The 25366-nt window shown below is 29.9% G+C and overlaps 1 protein-coding gene across 1 annotated transcript in view; it reads right to left on the bottom strand.

Annotated features, from left to right (window-relative positions):
• Window positions 1–471: 471 nt before the first annotated feature.
• Window positions 472–25366, bottom strand: part of LOC129908867 (netrin-B) — a 96213-nt gene continuing 71318 nt past the window's right edge. Inside the window, exons 2-7 of the mRNA XM_055985678.1 lie at window positions 13367–13555; window positions 4422–4571; window positions 4252–4344; window positions 4102–4167; window positions 883–1114; window positions 472–747 (exon numbers count right to left, since the gene is read on the bottom strand). Of these exons, the coding sequence (XP_055841653.1) occupies window positions 606–747; window positions 883–1114; window positions 4102–4167; window positions 4252–4344; window positions 4422–4571; window positions 13367–13555 (872 nt within the window). The 3' untranslated portion in view covers window positions 472–605. The remainder of the gene's footprint in view (window positions 748–882; window positions 1115–4101; window positions 4168–4251; window positions 4345–4421; window positions 4572–13366; window positions 13556–25366) is intronic.

Raw genomic sequence — 25366 nt, 5'->3', positions numbered from 1 at the left:
ATATAGATACGAAATATATATTTCAGCTCACTTTGATTTACGGTTAAACATTCGCGTATGACAAATGTCCGAAACAAAGGTGAGTCGATGCGTTACAATATGTTACTGGGCCGTCACTCAATTTAAATCACACCATGCATCTTCTATGTTTGATTTGAAAAATAATTCTCTAAAAGTTTATATGTCACAGTCAAACCCGCTTTTATCGGTATTCAATTTTTTTTTAAATAGGTAGGATTAAATACCCAATTTTTAAAGTAATAACGGATTTAAAACGAGGAAATAGGAAGAACTCTGAATGCATTTATTGTAACTCTAAAATTGAGATTGGAAAGTCAACTGTTAGGAAAAAATCATATCAGTTATACGGAAGTGACTGTTCGGACGAAACAATAAAAACAAATAATAAATAAAAGCTGCCCTATTGATGAAAATAAATCTTTGTAATAATTGTAAAATTGTGTCATATTATTTTGATAAATTTATAGCATTATACCGAAAAATGTAAGAAACTTTGCTATGCTGTACAATTTATACACGAATCGAATTCTATCCAAGTGAATAAAGTTAAAGTCTGTTTTGACGTATTCCGTTTCCGGTTCAATTCAACTGCATTTGCGTGATCTTCGTTGGAATCTTTTCATTCGCAACGACCATTCATCTTTCCATTCGAATACCACCGAACTCGGTCCAACAGCTAAATAACCTGGAGCTGCTTCAGAATCTCGTCCGAGAATCAAGTATGATCTAAAATAAAGAAAAATAGTAAAAATATAACAAAGTTATTTAGAAAAAAATTGATAAATTTTGTATTGGTTTTAGATTTATTGAATCAATAAATAAAGGTTGTTTTTACAGAACAACAAATTTTAAGAAACTTACTTATTTAATTTAATCTTCGGACATTGGCATTCGAGATTCTTGCGTGGCACTAATAAAACCATTGGTCCACGTCCCAATAGAGCACTTGTCGTTCCAGATGCAGGATTTCGTTTGAAAATCGCTTGGATGTTAATTTCAAATTTAAAAATCTCGTTTTGTCGTTCGATTGAGTATTGTTCAGTGCTAATTTCCATTGATGCTCGGTCATGACCAACAACCTTTGCCATTATAGCTGGAAATTAAAAAAATATATATATATAAAACATGTTAGATCAGTTTTTTCCTCAAATTTTAAGTTGTTTTGACAAAAAAAAAACGTTTACTTAAAACACTTATAAAAATTCTTGTAAACTACAGAATGGTCTTATTTTGTTTTAAGAAAAAAAGTCCAAATAATATCAGTTGTGTTTTCGTATAACGATTGAAAATTAGAGTAAAAAACCATTTGAAAATATTGCATTGATGCTATCCCACTTCTGAACGATCTTTTCGTTGAAAAAAATACAAATCAATTTGTAGTAGGTTTATTTGTTTGTCAAGCTTCGTGCAAGTTTTTACCTACTTAGCTTTAAATCCTCAAGTTTAATCTACATCATCACGTCATCATGTTAATGATATTTCACCACAAGAAAATTAAGCTACATTGTCAAAATGTCATAACTCACAATATTCCCAGTTTTTCTGCCCTGTTCGATTTCACTAGTCAAAAAGTTTTTTTTTATAGAAATCAAAATATATTTTTCTAATGGTTTTTTGTGTGCTGAATTCGAATCCGAAGTCAAAAAAATTCTATCACATTATGTTTTTGAGATATTACCATGCAAAACATCACAAAAATAGTATTTTGGATGTTTAAAATTCAATATCTAAGAAACTTTAAACGGTATTAAGAAGGTCAAAGGCCATTAGAAAAGTATAATTTAGTTTCTATGGAAAATTATTTCTCGCCAATATTACTGTCATTTACAAAAAAATCGATCTTAAAAATCGTTTTTTTTTTTGTTTTTTTTTTTCATTTTTCCTCAATATTTCATAAAACAAAAGTATAGTTTTTCCACACAATCTTAAATAATTGGTTTTAATCTAAATAATTTCATTCCAAACTTTTCAAAAATCTAAAATTTTTTCGCTAACTTTTTAGTTTGAAAAAAAGGCTGTTTTTACCTGCGATATATGTAGGTACTATAGCTATAGGGCAAGTTTAGGATTCGTAAAAAAAATCGAACTCGAGATAACAATTTTACATGACATTACGATGATGGAAAATGCCAAAAAAGTGGGTCCGGCAATTCTGTCTGTCTGTCTGTCCGTCTGTCTGCCTGTCTGTGTGTACCTCGAGCTACCACCTAAACTAATAAAGCGATTTCCTTCAAACTTGGTATTTAACAGTTTTGGGTAATTCCCTAGAGGAAACATTGAACATGTCATATAACGGAAATAGAAAAGTTATTTTTTTTAAAAACGGCTCTAACGATTTTCGAAAAAAAAAATTTCTAAAAATTCCTTTTTATACAAGAAATAAAATGGCATACTTAGTTTTTTGTAAAAGATAATTTGAAACGGTATTTAATTATTTATATAAAAAGATTTTATTTTTTTTTTGTACCACTTATGAAATTTCGTGAAAATATCAAATTTTCCCTTATTTAGTTCAATGGAAAGCTTAAACATTAGAGTAACTTTTACCATAAGACCAAGTACGTGCGACCCCAGTCGTGCAATTTATTTCAAATTAAATTCGTCAAAAATCCAAAAATAAACTTTTTGCTCAGAAAAAATTTAAATAGATACAATATATAACAACGTAATTTTTGACCAAGTTTTGTTATAATCCAACCATTTTTGTAAAAGATAAAAATAAAAAATCAAAAAATTGTATTTTTGCATTTTTTTTTAAATTTTGAGGTTATATAAAAAAAATGATTTGAGTAAAAGTTGTAGACACTTTTACGATCTACAACTTTTGCTTTTAACTTTTTTCGATAGCAGGTCTACTATTTACAGAAATCGTAAAAAACCACGATTTTTGACACCCACCCCACTTTTTCGCCCACCCACCCCCTTCGATCGAACTTTGAATATGGGTTTTGTTTCACTTTTCGTTTCAATTTTTCAGACATCCAAGTAAGATTAAATGGTTAAAGAATGAAGGTCAAAATCAATCGATTTCGGCAACTTTAAAAGCTATCAAAATTAACTTTTATATTACTAGCTACATTATTGTACACTGTAATAACAGAAATCTGCGAAAATATTGTTCAAAAGTAAGAACTAGAGAAATGGAGTAGATTTTCAAAATTGGATAAGAGTTGAAGGAATTGATTAAAATTGTGCACACAGTTCGTTTTAGAAACTGTCCATGTTTTATGGAGTAGGTACCTTCCTAATCTTTCTGTGGAAAAACATCTGTATTTTAAAATAGTAGGCCACTATCGACATGAACCTTTGAGCACCTTAATCAATAGCCTATGTAGCTGTAACAGTTAAACAAAAAGGCATCAATGGAGCCTAATTTGCTTAATGTATTATTCGGCCTTATCAGGAATTCCATTTGTGTCGGAAATTTGCTACGATTCCCGAAAAAAAAACAATCACGGAATCGGTTCGTAATGAATAATTTCATACAAATCGTCACTACGCGTAGCTACGGTCGGATTTTATGATTGTTTTTTCGGGAATCGTAGAAAATTTCCGATACGAATGGAATTCGTGATAAGGCCGATTATTTCGATATTATGATAATGTTTCTGAACATTTCTGGCAAATATTTTAAATTGTTATAGTCTAAGAGCCGGGAGCAGATTTTTTGCGTGAGAGGTAACCGATTGATATTAATATTAGAATAAGTCCCAGTGCCAGTCATGGTGACGACGAAAACGAACGTCTGCCAGCATGTGTCTGCGCCTTTGCTGAGAAAAGTGCATCAAAAGTACATTTTTTTTGAAAATTGATTTAGTGAAGATAACCACCTAAAAATAATTGGATCCTGACGCCCTCGTCGCCCTGATTACAAAAACACCCATGACAGACGTTTTAACCGCGTTTAATGTCTTATGACTCGTTCAGGATGGACTTAAAAACATTTATTTGCTTTTTTTCTGCAGCAAATGTAGATTTTACTTGAGATAATTTTACTAACTAACTTACTAACTAATTTAACTAATAATAAATTTATTATGAATTAAATAAAAACAATATAAAATATTTAAATTTTCTTACCATAATCCTCCTTGCAAAATCGGTTCAAATTCAATTTCTTCGGACTTGTTTTGCATTTTCCACAATCTTCAATAAGCAAATAATGTAAAATAAAAAAAAAAGGAAATCTTAAAACATTTTTTCTTTGTCGAAATGATTTCAAATATTTACATGTTTTCATATCATCTGTTCTGTCAGCTCCACTATCATCTGTGCTTTGACTAGCACTCTCAGCTTGTATTGCATTGATAACAGTTGGAATTTCTACAAATTTTCATTCAATAAAGAAAAATTTCTTTTAGTTGAGAAATGTATTTGTTTACTAAAAAAAAAGAACTTACTTATACAAGGCGCCACATGAGATCTGGTTTGTTGATATCCTTTAGCACAGCGATTGCATGTTTGACCAGTTACTCCATCCTTGCAAGGACATTGCCCGGAAATGTGATTGCAAATTTTCCCTGTTGATCCAACTGGATGACAATCGCAACCTAAATATTAAAAAAAAAAAATATATTTAATAAAAGTTCAAAGACATGAGAGGAAGATTCATCATCCAAGGTTAAACAAAATCTCTTAGTCCGAAATGTGAGAATATACAAGAAAGTTAAAGAAAGCCCTTAAACATGAGTATAAAACATAAGTTACACGCGAAAGCCTTCAACTTCGCTTCATTATGGTTAAACTTTGAGGGCTATAAATGAGTTTGGTAAAATTCTTTTAGTAGGTATTCCATGTTGGAACGGGTTAAAAACTTAAAATAACTTTGTCTTGTTGAACATGATTGCCGTATATAAAATACCACGATGTTAAACAACTTAATTAAACTTTCACTCACGTTCCATTCCGAAAAACAAAGGCACCCTCTTTCAACAGAAAAACAACAACAGATAAATAAATGTTTTCTTAAGCTTCAAGGGCCTGCATATTTATTTAAAAAAAAACAGCAGAAAAAAAAAACAATATTTTTAACTTCGAAAAGAGTAAAAACATCAAAAGTCACAAAGCATTATCTCGAAAAAGGGAACTTTCTAGAACTATGTAAACGTGTCTGTATCTTTGAAAAAAAAAAACACAACAAACATTACCATCAAATCTATAAACTTTTTTGGATAACAAAAAACTGCTGCCAGTTTCACCTGCTGCCAATCTAAAGAAAGTTTTAATAAACCTCTCGAATACATGGAGAGGGACTGAAAATATTGTGGTATTTTTAACCTTCTTGTGCGGAGAGATGAAAAGTATAGGCATGGTCCTACTTTCAATGAACTATTCAAAAACTTTTTTTTTTGTACTTTTCACTTGGCAGGTATATTTTAGATACATATTCAAAAATTCCAGAGCTAATCGATGCTTTTGCGTTTAAGGAATTTCAAACAAGTTTTTTTTTTTTTTTATAATTGTGTCAGTAGATGGTATATTTGTTATTTTTTGTTGGTTGGTATTTTGAATAAATTTTTATTTTTTCGTGTTTCACACTTTTGTTGTGTGGGATTGGGATATTATTTAAATTTGAATAGATACCACCAGCATGGACATGATGGACGGTATTCTATGTTATAAAGGGAGCCATACACATGACATTGAACATCTATGGACATTAAAATGGTATATTGCGGCATTTTTAGTGTTCGTGAATGATAGTATTGCAGCACAGGTAGGTAATAGGCAATAGTGCAAAAATAATGGTTTTTGAAACTGAGCCAATATTTGCGATATAGCCTCTACCTAAGTTTAGGATTTGAAAAATCAAATCAAATATGCTTTTACGATAAAAAAAAGATCGATAGGAATGGTTTGGGAAATTGTGTCCACATTTATCTCTAAAACTGTGCCGATTTTATCTCTAAAACTGCTGAAATGAATTTTAGAAAACCTTGAATTAGCGGTAAGGGTTTTTGAGTGGATTACCTCACTTAAAAGATGGTTATACATTTACGGACAAAAATTATATATTATATTTAATATTATAGTTTTTTGAAAAATAATTTTACCCGCTATATTTCAAAATTTTCTAGAAATTAACGAACAAATAGGTATTCCTACGCTTATTTTGATTCGATGAATGAAATAAGACTTAAATTTAAAAAATAAATAATCCATTTATTGGAAATAAAAAAAAAATTGAAAGACATGTTTACTAAACATTATACACTACTGGAAAAAATTAAGGGATCAAAAAAAAATTCCAAATTTTTGGGCAAATTTTAACAGGCCGTAACTTCGAAAGAAATGGTCGTACAAGAAATCGATAAAGAAGGAAATTGTAGCTCCAAGTGTCTAGTTTTTGGATTAGAACTTTAAAAATTTTTAACCTCCGCGATTTTTGAGTAATCGTAGAAAAACCAGCAACAAAAAAATTTTCAAAATTTTTTTAGTTTTTTTTTTGGTCTAGCTTAACCACTATAAGGTTAATTTTATTTTTTAAAATTTTTTTTTTTTTTGGAATTTTGTTTTGTTTTAAATTTAAGCTTTTTCTGGAGCAAAAATGTGGAAAAAGCTAGGAAAAACAATTTTTTTTCTCATTACAAAATGAGAAAAGAAAATTGAGCTTTTCAGAGCAAAAAACGTGATCCTTTAATTTTTTCAAAAATTCGATCGAGTGAAACAAAAAAACGGCTGGATTAATTTGATTTTTTGGAAAAGCAATGGCTAGCCGTTAAGGAGAATTCATTCAAGTTCTTGAAACCCACCTTTAACTTTCTGTGCGATCATTGGTTGCTGAGATATCGATAATCAAACACAAAGGATTTTTTTCCATTTGAAGACCGATATCTCGGCGAGAAGTGGACGTATCGAGGTGTTCAAAAAACCAAATTAAAGCTAAATGAACAAAGAATCCGATCCTTATAGTGGTTAAGCTAAAAAACATTTTTCCACGCCCGTAGACCAAAAAAAAAACTAAACAAATTTTGAAAATTTTTTTGTTGCTGGTTTTTCTACGATTACTCAAAAATCGCGGAGGTTAAAAATTTTTAAAGTTCTAATCCAAAAACTAGACACTTGGAGCTACAATTTCCTTCTTTATCGATTTCTTGTACGACCATTTCTTTCGAAGTTACGGCCTGTTGAAATTTGCCCAAAAATTTGGAATTTTTTTTTGATCCCTTAATTTTTTCCAGTAGTGTATTATTATACGAAATAAAAGAATTTTATGACTTTTCGATGTAGTTAACAGAGGAAATATTTTAACTTCTCTATAGCGGTATAGCATCGCTAATGTTTCTGTGCATAAAAATAGGACAGCTTTTAGTCCTTATAAAAAAATTTAGTCGAGTCAAATTAGACATAAAATTTGTAAAATCTCGGAATCCAGGGAAATTCGATGCATCTGAAAAATGAGTATAGGACTGCATTATAAAAGGGTCAAATAAGAAAGTTAAAAAAAAAAATTTCACCGCTCTCGATTACAACAGTTTTTATGGACTGTTTACTGTCATTCCGTATGCAAGCGTCAATCGGAATTGCTGTCTCATTTTAGATTTTGCTCAAACTTTGTAGGGATGTTCTCTAGGACTGTAAGGAAGCAAATCCATGATGATTTAATTTTAAGTTGCGTGGTTTCCCCGCTACCCGCATTCGAACTTTTTCAGAAGGTCATTTTTATGTTATTATAACTTTGCGTCTACTAAAGATATCTTTTTGTTTGAAACGCCATTTTAAAGCTTAAGAATAGTAATTTTTGAATATATATTAAAAAATCACGTAATAATTATCCCTGAATTAAAAATAATTTTTGAAAAACTGGTAATTTTGCTGATTTCTCATGGTTTTTGACTGGCTCCAGAACCTTGGCTATTATATGTAGGAAGCTTATACTTACCAAATATTAAATATAGATATTTTTCAATAAAATAAATCTAAAATGAACTCTATGGCTGTACTCCTTATGCAAAAATTTTAAGTTCAAAGTATTGAGTATTTTAAAAAAGCTAATTTTTATACTGTCATTTTCCACGATTTGACTAAACGAAGAAATGTGAAACTTACAGTGTGTTAAGTTAAGAGTACGAACTAAATATACTATTAATTTCATGCTTCTATCTTATGTCAAACATAGTGCAATCATAGCCTTAAGTAGGGGTTATTTTGGCTTTTTAGCAATTTTGCGAATTTTCAAACCAGCGCACAGTGTGGCCAATCACGAATCTAGCTGGACAAAATTAATAACTCGCGTTAAATGACTTTTTTTGTAAACAGTTTTAAACAAATGAATGTGAATAGATAAAATTCTATAAAAAAGAAAGATTTTTTAAAAAGAAATCTATAATTTCTGCAAAAAGTGGGTCAAAATAGTGATGAAGAAAATGCATTTTTATAGTATTTGAACTTATGTTTCCATAAACATATTCTATGATTGGATATACTTCATAATTTTAAAAAACGCTTGAAAAATCTCAATAAATAAAAACTCTATTGCTATTTACGAAAAAAGAGAGGCAGAATAATTAGTTTTTATTAAGAAATAGAACTTTTACACACGTTTTTGAGAGGTGACATACATGATTTATTTTCTCAATATCATGCTTTAAATTAAAATTTTAGCAATGATTTTAATTAAATATGTTTCACAATTATACAAAATGGCATCACCTTTAAAAATATCTGCAGATAATTTAAAAAAGTAACTCCTTTTTGTGCAATGCAAACTTGAAACATAAGGGCCTATTAAAAACAGCTGTGTTTATATTACCTTCGATGTTTTTCAAGCTAATAATTTTATAAATTTCTTCGTGACCCTATTTCTGGCCTTTTACACTTGCTTGCTTTTTGCATTGAACTTGTTTAAGATGTTCCGACAGAAAAGCATCATTCATAAATGATAATGCCTCATAAGTTGAAAATTCCAGTGGTTTAGTGGTTCCAGAGGATCAAAACTTAATCTTTTATACATTTTGAGCCTTCACTCAAAGAAAATTTCGATAAATCCTTTACGGTTTTATTGGAATATGCTTTTTCAAATTTGCGGAGAGCGATTCTACTGATTTTAACTATTTCCTAATGGATAGGTGCACTTAGGAGACTTTTAAAGTTCCGTTTGTTATATATTTCCCGTTTTTTAATTTTTAAAAATTCTTTTCTACTTTTGTTTCACTATCTACTGTTTTTGTTTATTTAGTTACCACATAATATTGGTCAAGTAAAATGAAATTCATGTTTAAAGAGCGGTCCAATGTGTCTTCCACCTTTTTTTTGTCTTTTTTTCGCTTAATTTGAAGCACAAAACTTTTATATATGTTTTTAATTTTTGTTTATCGTCAAAAATGTTCCAAAGATGATACCTGCTCATTAAAAGATCAAAAAAACTGTCTTTTCGATCTTATTTGGCAGTTTTGACACATTTTTTGAAAATTTGTTTTTTTGAAAATCTTGACTTCATTTTGAAAAGTGAAAAAAGTTGTATGGCGGTCGAGAAAACGCGAGACATGTAACTAGCTAATCTTAATGACAACACTCCACAAAACATTAATTAATTAATTTCAGACCGGAAAAATGCGGAAAAATTAACTTTACCTCTATTTGAAAAACAAAGATATTTTTTTTTGCTCTTCCTAGCCTTCTTACAGAACTTATTTTTTTTTAAATAGTTGCAATATTAATTAATAAATAAAAATTATAATACTTTACCTCCAAATGTAGATTAACAACAAAAAAAAAACAATTACAACAAAAAAAGTACCACAGCGTTTTTAATCGGCAACCAAACTCAAGCGAAAAATAGAATACTTTGTATTATCTCCATCCAACTGTTGACAAGAACCAACTTTCAAGCTTAGCTTACGCTAATCCGAGATGAAAACAAAAAAACAAAACATGAATTACAGTTACCCATTGTATTGAGAAGCTCAACTCATGATTTAAAATCATGTGGCTAAACTTTTTTTTTTCTATTTTGTCCAGTCAGATTGGCGAATTACCACACTGTGCAGCGGTAAACTAAGAAGATATGAAAATAACACAATTTTATTTAGAGGACTTAAAGTGAAAAGTTTCAACTTAACACACTGTTAGTTTCATGTTTCTATCTTTAGTCAAATCGTAAAAAATCATAGTATAAAAAAATATTTTTTCAAAAAACTCAAAACTTTGAACTTAAAATTTTTACATAAGGAGTACAGCCATCATCATTCATTTTAGATGTAATTTGTTGAAAAATATCTTTATTTAATATTTCTTAAGTATAAGCTTCCTACATATAATAGCCAAGGTTCTGGAGCCAGTCAAAAACCATGAGAAATCAGCAAAATTACCAGTTTTTCAAAAAATATTTTTAATTCAGGGATAATTATTACGTAATTTTTTAATATATATTCAAAAATTACTATTCTTAAGCTTTAAAATGGCGTTTCAAACAAAAAGATATCTTTAGTAGACGCAAAGTTATAATAACATAAAAATGACCTTCTGAAAAAGTTCGAATGCGGGTAGCGGGGAAACCACGCAACTTAAAATTAAATCATCATGGATTTGCTTCCTTACAGTCCTAGAGAACATCCCTACAAAGTTTGAGCAAAATCTAAAATGAGACAGCAATTCCGATTGACGCTTGCATACGGAATGACAGTAAACGTTCCATAAAAACTGTTGTAATCGAGAGCGGTGAAATTTTTTTTTTAACTTTCTTATTTGACCCTTTTATATTGCAGTTCTATACTAATTTTTCAGATGCATCGACTTTCCCTGGATTCCGAGGTATAAAGCTAATTTGACTCCACTAATTCTTATAAGGTTTAAAAAATCTGTGTTTTTGTCATTATTATTAATAACAATAAGCATAGAAATAATAAATGGGTTAATCCTTAGAAATAGAGTTTTTTAAGGCACTCGTCAATAACTCTACACATTCAGCTGTGCCATAAAACTTACTAAGAAAAAAATTATAAAGCAATAAATTTAAAAATATTAACAAAATGTTTTTATTTTATTTTGTAATTTCGAAAAATAATTGAAAATTTATAAATGAATATTCGAAATTAATATTCGAAAAACTTAATAAAAAATGAATTATTTGTATAACACAACATTGTGTTTATTTAGTTTTCAACGGTATATTGATGTGAGTTGTATGAAAGTAAGTCTATGCATTTAAAAAAAATATTTGCTACAATTAAACAAGGAAAGTACTAAAGTTGAATTACATAAATGAGATGTAATTTTGTTTAGTAAGTGCATAATGCTATGAAAAATAAAAAAACAGAATAAACAGATTTTTTTTGTTCAAGAATCTTAAAAAGCAGAATTTTGAAAGACCGAATAGAAAAAAAAAGAAATTTTTGTTAAAAAAGCAGGATTTTGAATTCCGAATTTTGACCCGCTTCATCTTTAAACCAATTAAATGTTATCATGGTTTCCAAAATGTTGCTCTTAAAAAATATAAGTAGGTTTATCTACAACTTTTTCCGAAATTAATATTTTTCGATATTAAAAGTTCGGAGTGCCCAATTAGTAGGGCATATTTGAATGCAAAATGTTGAACTGTATTTATTTGTATATAAATTGTAGAAGTTTTTACTCTTACAACAACTTCAATTTTTGAAATCAAAAGTTCATTCTATCCGCTATTTTGTAATAAAAAAGTGTATTTCACTTTAATGTCTCGATGCAAGTTTATTCAGGTCCTTAAGAGCTAAAAATAAAACCTCAAAACAATTTTTTTGTCAATGTTGCATTCGATCTTATCGAATCTTATCAACATCGCTTAAAATCTGAACTACCGGATTTGACAGATGTTCTGATAATAAGGAAGATTGTCAAATCGTTGAAACTATACAATCTCGGAAGTAAATAAAAGAATTTGATTTGAAAAATGTTTTGATCAAAATATTTTGGAAAAGTATTTAATTTGTGGTTCCAAGAAATATTAAATATTCAATTTTGTAAAACATTGTAATTTTTTAATTATTTTAAGATTTTTATTAAATGCTTTGCCTCAAGACACACAAATTAAAAAAAATTCTCAGAATTAAAGCTAATGCAAAAATTCCAAGAAGCATATAAAAAATACATATAGCTGATAGCTCTTAAAGAAGGTTTAAACTTTCTGGCATTTTTCGTGCCAAATTAAAAAAATAATTTTCTTTTTGCGAATGGACACCGTAGCTATGGTGTCCATTCGGACAAGCTCTCTTTTTCATTACTGCATCTTTTTAAATATTTTTTAATATAAGAGGACAATACATTCTCTCCTTTAGTGTGATTAACTTTCGTAAAGAAATGGCCAAAGAAGATGAAAATGATATTTGAAGCTAAAACTCATGAAAAGGCCAAAGTCTGTGAATGTACTTAAGTTTGCATTCACTTGTAAAGGAGACTAGGATATAATGGATAATTGAATAACATGAATTTGCTTGAAATTTGACAGAGAAGAAATATTCAATAACCGTGCAACTAAATCAAAAAAAAGTTTTATCAGAGTTATTATATTATTTTACTTCAACATACCTACAAACTATTGATTTAAATTCTTCAACCATGTTTTTTTTTTGATAAAATTAATACAAAACTTGTTGTAAGAATGGTGTGAACCACCATAATGCACCTTGTGTGTGGCCCACTTTATATAGACAAAAATAGCCAAACCAGAGAGACGGCAGACAAATACACAAAATAAGATATTAAAATTCATTTATTTATGTCTATATGTCGATTTGATGCTACAAAACCCAAAGAGTTTTTTTTTTCATAGTGGTTAAGCTTATTTGAAATGATACACGATGAGTTCTATGCAATAAATTGAAACATTTTGGGTATTAAATTTCATTGAAATTAACATAAAAGCATTTCTCTTGGAAATTTAATAAAAACGGCAAATTAAGAATGGTCATGATAGTAATATAATTTAAATGTCTGACATTTTATTTAAAATTTATTTTCTTTGATGCTTTCATCGAAATTTGGTTTATAAGCAAAATGGAATGTTGAATTATGACTAAACCAGAAGGCTGGATTGAATAAAAAGTTTTCCAAAAATCTAGAGTAATTTGACCAAAGCAACATTCTAGCAAGAAAAGGAATTCCTTACAAAACAATTTCTGGAACATTTATCCATGTCATTCACCTGAAGTATTTCTCGCATTAAACTGAAATCCAAATCTATGATAGTATAAATTTTATCTAGATTGCAAAAACGTTAATAGTTAAATATAGATAAATCACTTCTATCAAAAAAACTGACTGCAACCAGTCCCTAAATATTAATATTACGACCGAACAATAGGCCTTCATGGCCGGTTAAATTCCAAGAGACAAATTGATACAAAATTATTTTCACATAAATAGAACTTACGTCTGCAAACTTTTCGATGATTAATTGGTTTTGTCGAGTCTTTGTAGTAGCCCTCTCTGCAATAGTGACAATATCTACCAGTGGTGTCGTGTTGGCAATTGTAGCATACTCCGCCCGATACTCGACCAGATAATTTATACAGCTCCACATTGAATCGGCATCGACGTGCGTGTCCATTACAATTACAAACTGAAAATACAGGAAAAAAAGCATAAAGAAAATGTTAAAAAAATGGTTAAACTTTCATTGGGTCACAGATAAAATTGATTAAAGGGATTTGAATAATTGGATAGAGAAGAGATATATTGTGAATATGTGTGTGTATGTGTGTGGTTGGTATTTTAATTGGCCCATCCATAAAGCACTTTAAGTCAACCCATCAATTCTATAAAAAGAGTCTGATGTCTACCTACGAACAAGAGAGAAGAAATCAATATAGTACATGCGGCGGCGGCCGGCAGTGGCCGGCATCGGCACCCCCTAGAGGTTTTTATAAATCTTTTCGACCATAACTTTTACCCTCAGAATTTAATTTGAAAACTTTTACTCAATATCGACTTTATAATAGGTATATATGATTCGATTAGAAATAATTTAATAAATAAACCGATACGATGTCTAAAAGTGTGAAAGTTTTTTGCTTTTGATATTTCATAGACTCTACAACTATCTATACAAAATCGAACTATAAGTGTAAAGTGATGATATTAAATGCTGAGTGATGGTAACACTCAGCCTCCTTTGTTTTAGGATATTTCTTGTATTTTTTTTATTGGAATACAAGATTTAGTGAATTCGAATCATATCTCAGAAAATTTTTAAATTATATTTAACAAAACTATGACAGTAAAAACTCAAGAGTTATGCTAAGTACCCAAAGTAGGACGTCAAGATTATTCTTGGCAGCAGCTTTAAGGCAAGATTACAAGATGTTAGGTTCGGAAAGACATGCATAGTTTGCACAACAACAAGGTTTCACAAAAGAATCAAAGCGTCGATTCTCGATTTTTAAGTTTCATCCAAATGTTTCATCCAAAAATCCTTTTTTTTAATAGTTTTTTGAAAGTTTTCCCGATTATTTTCGAAATGTTGCAATTTTTTTTTTTTTTTTGAAACATTTTAAAAATGGGAATACCTACTTATTAGAGCCAAAAAACCGTTTTTGACTAGTACCTGTTTTCGTGAGTTTCAGTGTTTGATAGAAAAAGTATCAACTCAAAGGGCACTTTCAAAAGTACATAGTGATTCGTGATGTTTTTAAATTTTCGAAAATTATAAAATAAAATACCAAAAGTGGTTCCAAGATAAACATTTTTACAAGGAAAACAAAGAGACCTTTTGAAAACTTAAAACAAGTTGATCTTCTGTTTGTCTTAAACATATTAAAATATTATCTATTTCAAAGATATTTCAATCCCCAAAAATAAAAAAAAAATTTTGTGTTTTAGTCCTTTCATATTAATTCAAATTTAAACATAAAAAAGCATATTTAAGTTCCTTTGGACCAAAACCCTTTTTTGACCAAAAGTGAGAACATGAAATTGTATACACAAAATCCGAATTTCAAATTTATTTAAATTATTTAAAAAAATCTTCACGCCAAAATTAATGAAATGCACTACTGTATTCAAAAGATACGACATTGATGACTTGTGTACAAGATACATTGCTAGAAATGGCCAGGGTTATTTATTCATCCTTTATTTCTTTTAGCAACTATCACTTAATAGCTAATACAAATTAAATTTGGACATTTTATTACTTAATTCTCAAAAGTTTTGAAAACAGAAAATGATGTTTACTTTTACGAATTGAATTGTAATTGAACAATTCCATTAAAAAGTTGACTAGTTTTTCCATAAATTTGATTTTAAAACACCAAATTTCAGTATTTATCAACTTTTAAAAATTTGTAATTGACAGTCGCAATGCATTAGACATTTTTTTTTATAATTTTAATTTTTACAAATTAGTGGATTTAAGATTAAGAAAAAGAATCAAAAATGTTGAGTCCTGTTCTAAAACTGTTCTAAATATAAATACGTATCTTTTACTTGGTTGTCAACATTTTCATATAAACATCAACTTTAATCAAATTCATTATTCGTTATTAGCAGGAAACTTTACCTACTTGTTAAAAAGTTTTAACGTTTTTTGCACATGAATGTTGTACTGTATACATTTGGAATTTTTCCAAATATATTTCTATCTCAAATCCAATGAGACAGAGTGTAAATGCTATATAAATGATAGGAGAGAATCCCCCATACTTGTTTAAAAATGCATTAAAACCAAGTGAGTTCTCTCCTTCTTGTCTCCAGTGAGTGGATGGTCAACACATGTTCCTCCATGCGAAGAATATGATAGTACGAGAGTATTATATGAATGTATATAAAAGAGGACAAGCAGACAACCCCACAAGGACCAACATTGACGCTCTTATGTCCTTCGGACAGGGATATCACACTTTTTGCTTGTCCTCTTTAGATCCTCTTCAAATCGAATAAAATATCCTTCCCTACAATGGTGCTGCAGCACTCCCTCGACACTCGTATCATCTGTCAGATATCTCCATCCAAGTGTGTACACTCACGTCTACATCGGTTACCCCATCAATAATTTGAAGAAGCAGCAGCAGCAAATATAGGAATATACAGCTAAAATGTATGTATGTATCTCTACACCAGTTACTACATATGGAAGGTATAAGGGGGTAACCTTGGAAGCGATTTTTTTTGCTTTGTTTTGTTTTCATTTTTTTTATTTTTTCATTATGACGACAGACAGTCGGCAAAAAAAAAAATCCTTTCAATTGAAAACCGGCCACACTGCGGTGTTTTGCCAAACCAAAAATGAAAAGAGAATTATCCTGGATCGGATATAGCACTCGAAAGATACAAGTGAGTAGATATATCCATCCTGAGCACATTCGGATATGCGCTTCAGGTTGGTTATGTATATGGTTAGACCTATAGTTAGGTAGGTTTGAATTTTAAAACGGCTCCACCTGGCCTACAACACTCAGCTATATTTGTAGGATTTTTCGTCCCTATTTCTGATTGCCGATTGGGCTTGCCAACATCCCTACGAGGAAAGTTGATGAATACTTGATTACCAAGCCCGTTTCAATATTTTTTTTTTGTTCTCAATTTTTTTTTTTTTTTTGATGCGGAAGTGTTTTGAGTGATTTGGGTTACACAAGAAGGTTGCTGCCGGTTGAGCGATTATTCGGGCTCAACTTGGACGGTATTATCCCCAATTCTTTGTGGGGATTATTTCCAAAAAAAAGGGATACCTATATTTATACCGAAATATATATATATGTAGTAGATATACCATACAAAATGCTTTTGGCAATTTGTATTTTATTTGTCTTTTGTTATTGATTGCTTTGTTGGGTAAAAGAAAAACAGTTTTTTATTTGTAAAAATGTCTCCAATTTAACATGAAAGAATATAAAATGTTGTTGTTTAATGATTTCAGTAGCTCTTAGAATAACAATAAGGTTTTTTTTATTGGATTCTAATACATATTATACAAAACAAAATTGAAGGGCAAGTATGATAGGCATTTGACCTTATGACGATGGTGGTTTCATAAAGTAACAAGGATAATGTCAAATTTTCAAAAGGATAAAGTCACATTCATAATTCACTGTATTATATTGCTTTCAAGAAAAATAATCGGTTTTTATAATTTTTTTTTTTTTTTGAAAGGTCTTTGTTACAGAGAAAAGGGTATTTAAGTAGTTTCAAATAGAAATAAAATTAAGTTGATTACATATATTATTAAATTTGAATACCCTTTCACTTAACATGCTTTTAATTTGAAAATAAATTAAATGAGTTCTTCAGTTAAATAGGCTTCCTGACATCAAAAAGCATATCACAATAGAAAATAAATTTCTGTGAGGCATAATTATTACTATTGAATTTTAGGTTATTTTTACTGAATTAAACAAAATCAAATTTAAGGAAGATTACAATAAGGGATTTTTGAAAGTATGTAAACTGTCTGAATTGGTAAATTGAAATCAATTTTTTGGTTTTTATAGATGCTAACATAAAAAAAATCTTGATAATTTTCAGAATATTATGCTGCAACTACAAAAAAGTTGTTTTTCGAAGCACATCCAAACTAGACGAAAAATATGGGTCAGGAATTCTATTTTATACATACTTTGTTTTTTCTCCTATACGAACGACTAGTTAGCTTTTTTTTAGTAAAATAAAAGCAACTTTAATGTAAATAGAGAACAAAATTAAAAAATATAACATTTTCAATTTTTTTAAATATTTTAGATTTTTTTCTTAAACATATTTTTTATTTTTTTGTATTTGGATATTTTAAAAGTTATTACTTAATAAATAGCTTAAAACAGCATTACAATGACTTGGTTTTTTACTTCTGAAAATACAACTTTATATAAGAAATCAAGTGGTGCACGTCAAATTCAATGAAAAAGTTTTTTTTCGAACGAGGAAGGTATTTCGTTTTTAACTTATTTTTAACTTTAACATATTAACAAAACTACTAAGCTTGTAAAAATTTAAATAACTAGAATTTTAGGAGAAAATTTGTCTGACCATTATTATATTATTATAATTTTTAAAATTAATCGTAGGTTCCATGTGGTGTATACGTAACGTTTTTTTTTTGTTTTTTGAAGTTATACTTCTTATGGGACGGTGGGTATGAAAATTTGTTTTTTTGACAAGAATGTCAAAGGGATTATGACGCGATCGCCATCTCCAAGACAGTTAGGCAGCAGGGCTGTCGTTTCACCTTTAGAGTTGGTACTACTTTAGTATTTAAAAATAAAGTACGCCGCAGTACATTAAAAAAAAACACACAAATCATTTAATATACTGAGTGAGAAGTATAACTTTAGTCGCGTGTACATGTGTTTGTGTACACACACTTGTTTTTTTTATTGTTGAATGAAAATATTTAATTCTTGTGGATAAAAATACAGAGAAAATAGAATTGAGAAAATTCTCATAAGTACTCATAAAACTTGTTGGGAGAGGCGTTTTTTGTAAAATTTTGAAAATTTATTTATTTTTATGATTTTTCTTGTTTTTTTTTCGATCTTGTGGCAGTTAACTTCACATACTAGATTCTCTCAATTTTATTAACTCTAAATGTGAATGCAACTGGTTATCTTAAAATCATTGGCCAGTAAAAAAAATTAAACATACATCTCACTTCCAAATTAAAGCGTGCTATTATTTAAAATCACCTTAGTTTTAGGTGACCCGCTTCGAAGCCAATTCTAAGATTAGAAGTTAGATTCAAGTTTTATTTTTTTTTTTTTTTTTTGTTAAAATCGAGTTTTGCTAATTTCGGGTTTATTACTAAGGACCATTGGATTTGCCTAGGTTACTACTGTACCATTTTCAAAAAAAATGTTATGCATTAAAAAATTTACAACAGGTTATTAGAAAATATAATAAAGAAATATAAGTTTTTTCGATTAGGAATATACCAAACATTTCTGGTCTTCATAAAAAAATCTCAACTCAACTTTCAAATTATGTTACCGTTTATAAATCTTATAGCTCAAAAAACTGCTTTGTGCACATTTTTTCAAAAAGTTTCGTAGTGAGGTTTGTATTTTTTTTTTTTTTAATTACTGAATATAGTAGAATCTTTTTTATTTCTGTCTTTTAAACGTCTCTTACGGTTTAGATTTTTTTTTAAACAAACGCATATTTATATACAAAACAGAATGGCACACTTTCTTATTAAGATCAAATAATTTTTAAAAATTGTATTCTTTGAAAACGAATGTTTTTTTTAATAATTTAATATTCATACATACATTTTTTGTGAAATTTTTAGGTTAACATAACATTTAAATTTTAAATAATTTTAACTGTTATGTAAGAATGTACATATGTATCCTTTATGGACTAACCAGTCCACTTATTACTTAAAAACGGTAGCAAATTTAGGATTTTCACTGTTAAACTCTTATGGTCACTGGGGTGTATGCGTAACTTTTTTGTTAATTTTTTTTTTAAATTGTACTTCAGCTCCTTCAGCCAATAATAGAAAAAAAGCCTCAACTTGGAATAACTCTTTAGGTTAAGTAGAAAACATGGCACAAAATCACCGAAGTCATTGACAAAGGTTCTGAAGAAAAGAACATTGGTCTTTAGATGTGGGTTTTTAAATTACTCTCAATAGTTTTAAAATTCCATAAAGAATATAACTCTCATATACCACTGAAACAAGTCAGTTTTTATCAGCCTGCTATATAATTTTAAAATATTTTTCAGTATATTCCCTGTTATAAAATATGTTCTTTTTTGGTCATTAGAAAAAATGATCATCGTCAATAATGACTCAATACTAAATTAAAAAACCGATTTTTTAAAAATTTAATTTTTTTTATACAAAAATCCATAAGAAATACCAATGACTCCTAAAAACAATTAATTGCTAACTTTAATTCTGATTTATTTGAGTGGAGCCAAACTTTATTTAGTAGCAAATGCAACAGGCGTATTATCAGTACTTGATATTCAGGTCCCGCACTTTAAACATGACATGCATACTTCTACAATGAAACTTTCTTCTGATAATTTGTACCGTTTCAAGTATTGAAACTCTGCCAGAGGTTAAGTGAGAACACTCGTTTGAGTATTTCAAATCTAAATGGCCATCAAAATTTCTATCTATAAATAAAATCATGCATCTATACATGTATCTTCTAGTTATATGCAAGCGTATCTAAATACAATTTTTTATTAATGCAAATAACTTTTTTGCAAATTCAAGGATGTATGTTGTATTATATCTCTACGAATAATCCCAAATGAATGATGCAAAAACTTCAAAATGCTTCTTAGATCCGACTTTCTTGATATATTACCATACGTGGGCTATAATAATCCCGACAAAACGTTCTATCTTCGCGCAACATTAACGTTATGTTTTTAGCAAAAAAAATAAAAATAAAACATTACCATTGAGAACTTGGACAACAACCGGCGCACACATGACTTTCCCCATATCCTCAATCCCCAACACCAAACCAAATGATAAATCGTAACCACAGATGTATTATTTTTCTTAGACCAGGCCGACTATAACGACGACTACCATAGGTGTCATAATAACCCCCACTCTCAAGACTATGAAAAATAAGAAAAAAAAAGAAAAACTAATTACTTACTCGCGGGTCGTCGGAGAAGCAAGTCAAAAGACAAAACTGAGAACAGCACAAGAATGCAAGGAAATTTAGCTCCGACAAATTGCCCTGAAGTCCAATAAATAATCAGAGATTAGTGAATCGTGCACGAATAACCCGCATAGCTGTGCAAAGGGAATCACCATATCCACGCCGGGCCTCGGGCAATATATGAAACCGTTCGGCAGAAGGGCGCCCAACCGACGTTCTTCGTCGTCGTCAACAACAACGCAACGGCTCAATCTTTCCACATATATTGGAGGCACGGGAATGGAGAAAATGCTCATCGTTATTATTTTTAAGTGCGTGTTTCTTAAACGTTTCCTATGCAGCAGGAAAAGCGCACATTTTTTTTGTTTTTGTTTTTATTACTACAGGGTGAGCATTAGGCCTCGTGGCAATATAATTGGAAGGTATTACCCTTTTATATTAAAACAGATATGGATTAGCATATTTTTTTAATGAAATCATTTTACAGCACGCTTTTATTTTATAATTGAGGCTATTCCGGAAGTTGCAACACTTTAAGGTTTTTTTTTTCTTCATGGGGCGTTTATCTTGGCCCTAAATCACTTTTAGGTTTGTGTTTGTGGACTCTAAGCCCTTACCAACCTTCCTCGCCCCAACTTGGTTAAAATCACCCTCTTGGGCAGGGAACCGCCTTTGCAAAAGTAATAACTGGGGTTGCCAAGGTAATTACTGAGCTGAGGCATTTATATCTAGACTGAATTTCAGGTGTTCACCAGGTTGACTCTTTTATCCAATTTTTAGAAAAGAATTTTACAATTATGGAAAAAAAACCATCAAAACCTGAAAGGTCCACTTTAACTTGGAGTTAGCTCGGGTTTAACTTGGATTTAACTCGGGTTTAACTTTAAGTTATTCTTGCAAGTAACAAATTTGTAATAAAAGTAAAAGACTTTAGGCTGGCGAACGGTATTTAACTATTTCCCGATTAATTTGCTTACATTAATGCGTTACTTAAGCGTGTTTGTAAATACTTAAATCGCGAGTTAAGCAAGTTATAAATTTACTGTGTTAAGAAACACCCTGTATACAAATACACTCCTAATGTACAACGACATCCTTATTTTCTAAATCTTATGATGATAGGTTTGAACACTACACTTTGAAATCATTAGAAAATAAGAACGAAGTTGATGTCATTGCTACAGACTTTAGCAAGGCGTTTGATAGAATATCACATAAAATTATATCGTTTAAACTTAAAGCTCTAGGATTTCCTCCCGGTTTTATTCAATGGATGAATTCATACCTTTATAATCGTAAATATCAAGTACTTTTTAGATCTTCAATCTCAGATCCATTTATTGCAAAGTCGGGCGTCCCACAAGGAAGTCATTTAGGCCCCATAATTTTTATTTTGACAATCAATGACGTAGAATCAGTCATTCAGCATTGTGAAGTCTCTACGTACGCAGATGATATGAAAATCTTTAGGACAATTTCATCGTCAAACGACCCTTTGCTTTTGCAAATTGATTTAGACAATTTCTTTGTTTGGTGTCAGAAAAATAACTTAGATCTTAATGTTGAAAAATGCCAAGCAATCACATATTCCCGCAAACGACTCCGTCCTCCACCACGTGACTATTTTATCAATGAATGTATTGTTTCAAGAGTAACAACCATTAAGGATTTGGGTGTAATTTGTGATAATGAACTTAACTTCAGATCCCACTATGACAATATTATATCTAGGGCTAATTCTGCTTTAGGTTTCGTCAAGCGCTGGTCTAAAGAGTTTTCTGACCCTTACGTTACGAAATCACTTTATACCACGTTTGTGAGGCCTTTACTTGAATATGCTAGCCAAGTCTGGTCCCCTTATCACCAAGTCCACATCAAGAGAATTGAAGCAGTACAGCGTAGATTCCTCCGTTTTGCCTTAAGAGGACTTCCGTGGGTTGATAATTTCAACTTGCCCCCTTATCAAGAACGTTTGCAACTCATTAACTTACAATCTTTAGAAAAACGTCGCGAAGTTGCCGATGTTATTTTCATACACCAAATTTTATGTAATGTAATTGAAAACTCCACCCTCCTCGAGCAAATTAGTTTTAACGTAAGTTCCTATTCTCTCAGAACGACCCCGCAATTTCATCAAGCTCTTCATAGAACTGATTATGGCAAAAATGAACCGATTACGAGAATGTTAAGGAATGTTAATAAAAATTGTAATATTTTTGATTGTAATAACAGCAAGATCACACAAAAAAACCTACTATATGGTATTTCATAGCCCTCTTGGACCTAAAGATTAGTAAAGATTAGTAAATAGTGAAATAGTAAAAGAGAAACTGAAACTGGACTTTTTATTTTTTTTACTGATCTAACAAGTGCATAAGCATGCTTTTTTATTTTATTTATTGTTTTTTTTTCTACACTTTTTTAATTTTTTTACTTATTTTTAAATTTTAACTTTATTTAATACTTTATCTTAATTCTTTTTCTATATGGTTGTATGTTTCCCCATGCTCCCATATAGTTACATATTTATTTTTACATTTTGTATCTGCTTGTAATAAGCAGCCCCGCTCTTATCTCGTGTTTATTTTTTTTTCTTCAAAAAACTCTAATTTAAGTGCCGATATGACTAGCCACCGCAAGTGCCATCATACTCGGTGTAAATGGACCCCAGCGCGTGCGGTATCTGGGGGGGAAAGAGGCGTGGGATAATTTAATAACAAAGGTATTTTTAATAAATAATACCTTAAAAAATATCAAAGCTCAAACTTGCCCTATCATTATTTAAACTGAAATGAATACCCCTACCCATATACGAGTAATGCCCCCACACCCACGACATTTACGTTATATCGCAATTCTATTATACAAATTGCAAACAATATAAATTTGTCATATCATTCCCTAGAGGGTCGCTGATTTCGAAGACTGCGCCCTCGGGCCTGTCATCATGGCTGTCATCGTCAAGCATTATGAAAACGATGTCTCGTGAAAAACGTACACAGCACTTACATAGCAGTTTTTTTGGAAAATATTTTACTGTTATGGTGTGTATTATTGCGCGCAACAAAAAACGATGACAATGGTCTTTTCTGTAAATCATGTTGTTCTTTTGGAGAATAATTGATGTACGAGTATATTTATGGAAAAAACAGCAACAACAAATTTGAAATAACTGTGAAATGAAAAGTGTTGAATATTTAAATTAATATGAGGCACTAATTAGGGTATTATACGATCGAAAGAAGTGTGCTTCTGGACAGATTTTACAACCAGAAGCCAGAGGCGATTATTATTGGCAGCTCCTCGAAATAGTCGACTCCATAAATAACATAAAATGGCCGTAGAATGTGCGTTCGTGTTTAGGTATAATTAAATCAAAGGAGGTACCGGACACATGGTTATGATGTTGGCATATTGCTTTTGACGAAGTGAACCAAAAAAAAAAAAAAAGCAAAAAAAATCAACTTAATCAAATTTTTGAAATTAGGTTTTTCCAAATTTGAAACATGTGTTATTTTAACTTGCCCCAAGGAGGAATTTATGTTTGTGTGGATGGGAGTTGGGAGAAAGAAAAATGTCGTATAAAGTAACAGAAATTTCCGCTTTAAGTTTTTAATGACAACAAAGTGATTTTTAAACTTTATTTATCTACATCCGTTTTTAAATTGAAAAATAAATTAAAGGTAGTCCTTAGCTAAAAACAATTAGGGCACACTTCACAGGAGGTATAAATTGCCAAATATTTTGAAAATTGAGAAATAGACATTTTTGAAATTGGCGGAGTTCCTCAAGACCCAACATTCTGAAATTTATACTTTGAAACAAATTCTGTTCAATAAAGGATATAAATTCTGCTGACGTCATAACAGTACGAGAGGTTGTATGGTTAGAGATTATTGTCGAATAAAAAAAAATTGACATTGAAAATGAAAAAGAATGGTGCCGCTTTTGAAATGGGAAGATTTTGGAGGTATATTAAAAAACAAAAGCTTGCAACTTTAATATATTCAATATGCCCTACAAAATACAGGGTGTCCCATAGTCACCGCCCCAAATGAAAACCATAGATTCCTGAGGTCATTTTAAGTCAAAAAACTTAAGAGGTAATTTTCTCGTTTTCGTCCCGTTTTCGATTTAACACGGTTTTTATGATTTTTGCTCTCTTGTCCTTTAACTGGCCCTATCTTTGCCAAACTACGTTTGATTTGAAAGATTTTTTTTACAACCAATCAAGAATTTATTACAGTTTAAGTTTGTCTCAAAACTTTTTTTTCTGCGGACAACCGTTTCTCCACAATTTTACATCAAACACAATTTTCTTCGTTTCTTAAGTTGTTTTTCACACTTTCATATCATTTAAGTCAAAAAAACACGTTAATGAGTATTAATTTTTTTTCTTTTTTATTAAAGCCCAGTTTATTTCCATAAAAAAAAATAAGTTTTATTTCATAAAAAAGGCTACTGAAAGTAATTTAAAAAAATAAACAAACTGAGTGAATTAAAAAAAATTATTTTTAAATACAAAATTAATTTAAATGAATTAAAACTTTTTCTGAGCTTTATCTATTTGTTCTTTTCTTAACCACAATAGCTCAGAAAAAGTTTATAATTCATTTAAATTATTTTTTTATTTAAAAATTATTTTTTTTTTTAATTCACTTAGTTTGTTTATTTTTTTTTAATTACTTTCAGTAACCGTTTTTATGAAATAAAACTTATTTTTTTTATGAAAATAAACTGGGCTTTAATAAAAACCACAAAAAATTAATACTCATTAACGTGTTTTTTTGACTTAAATGATATGAAAGTGT

This window comes from Episyrphus balteatus, chromosome 2 (genome assembly GCF_945859705.1).
Source record: "Episyrphus balteatus chromosome 2, idEpiBalt1.1, whole genome shotgun sequence".
In the NCBI taxonomy this organism is placed as follows: domain Eukaryota; kingdom Metazoa; phylum Arthropoda; class Insecta; order Diptera; family Syrphidae; genus Episyrphus; species Episyrphus balteatus.
Note: the sequence above shows the minus strand (reverse complement) of the source record. Positions and strands in the feature narration are given on the sequence as shown.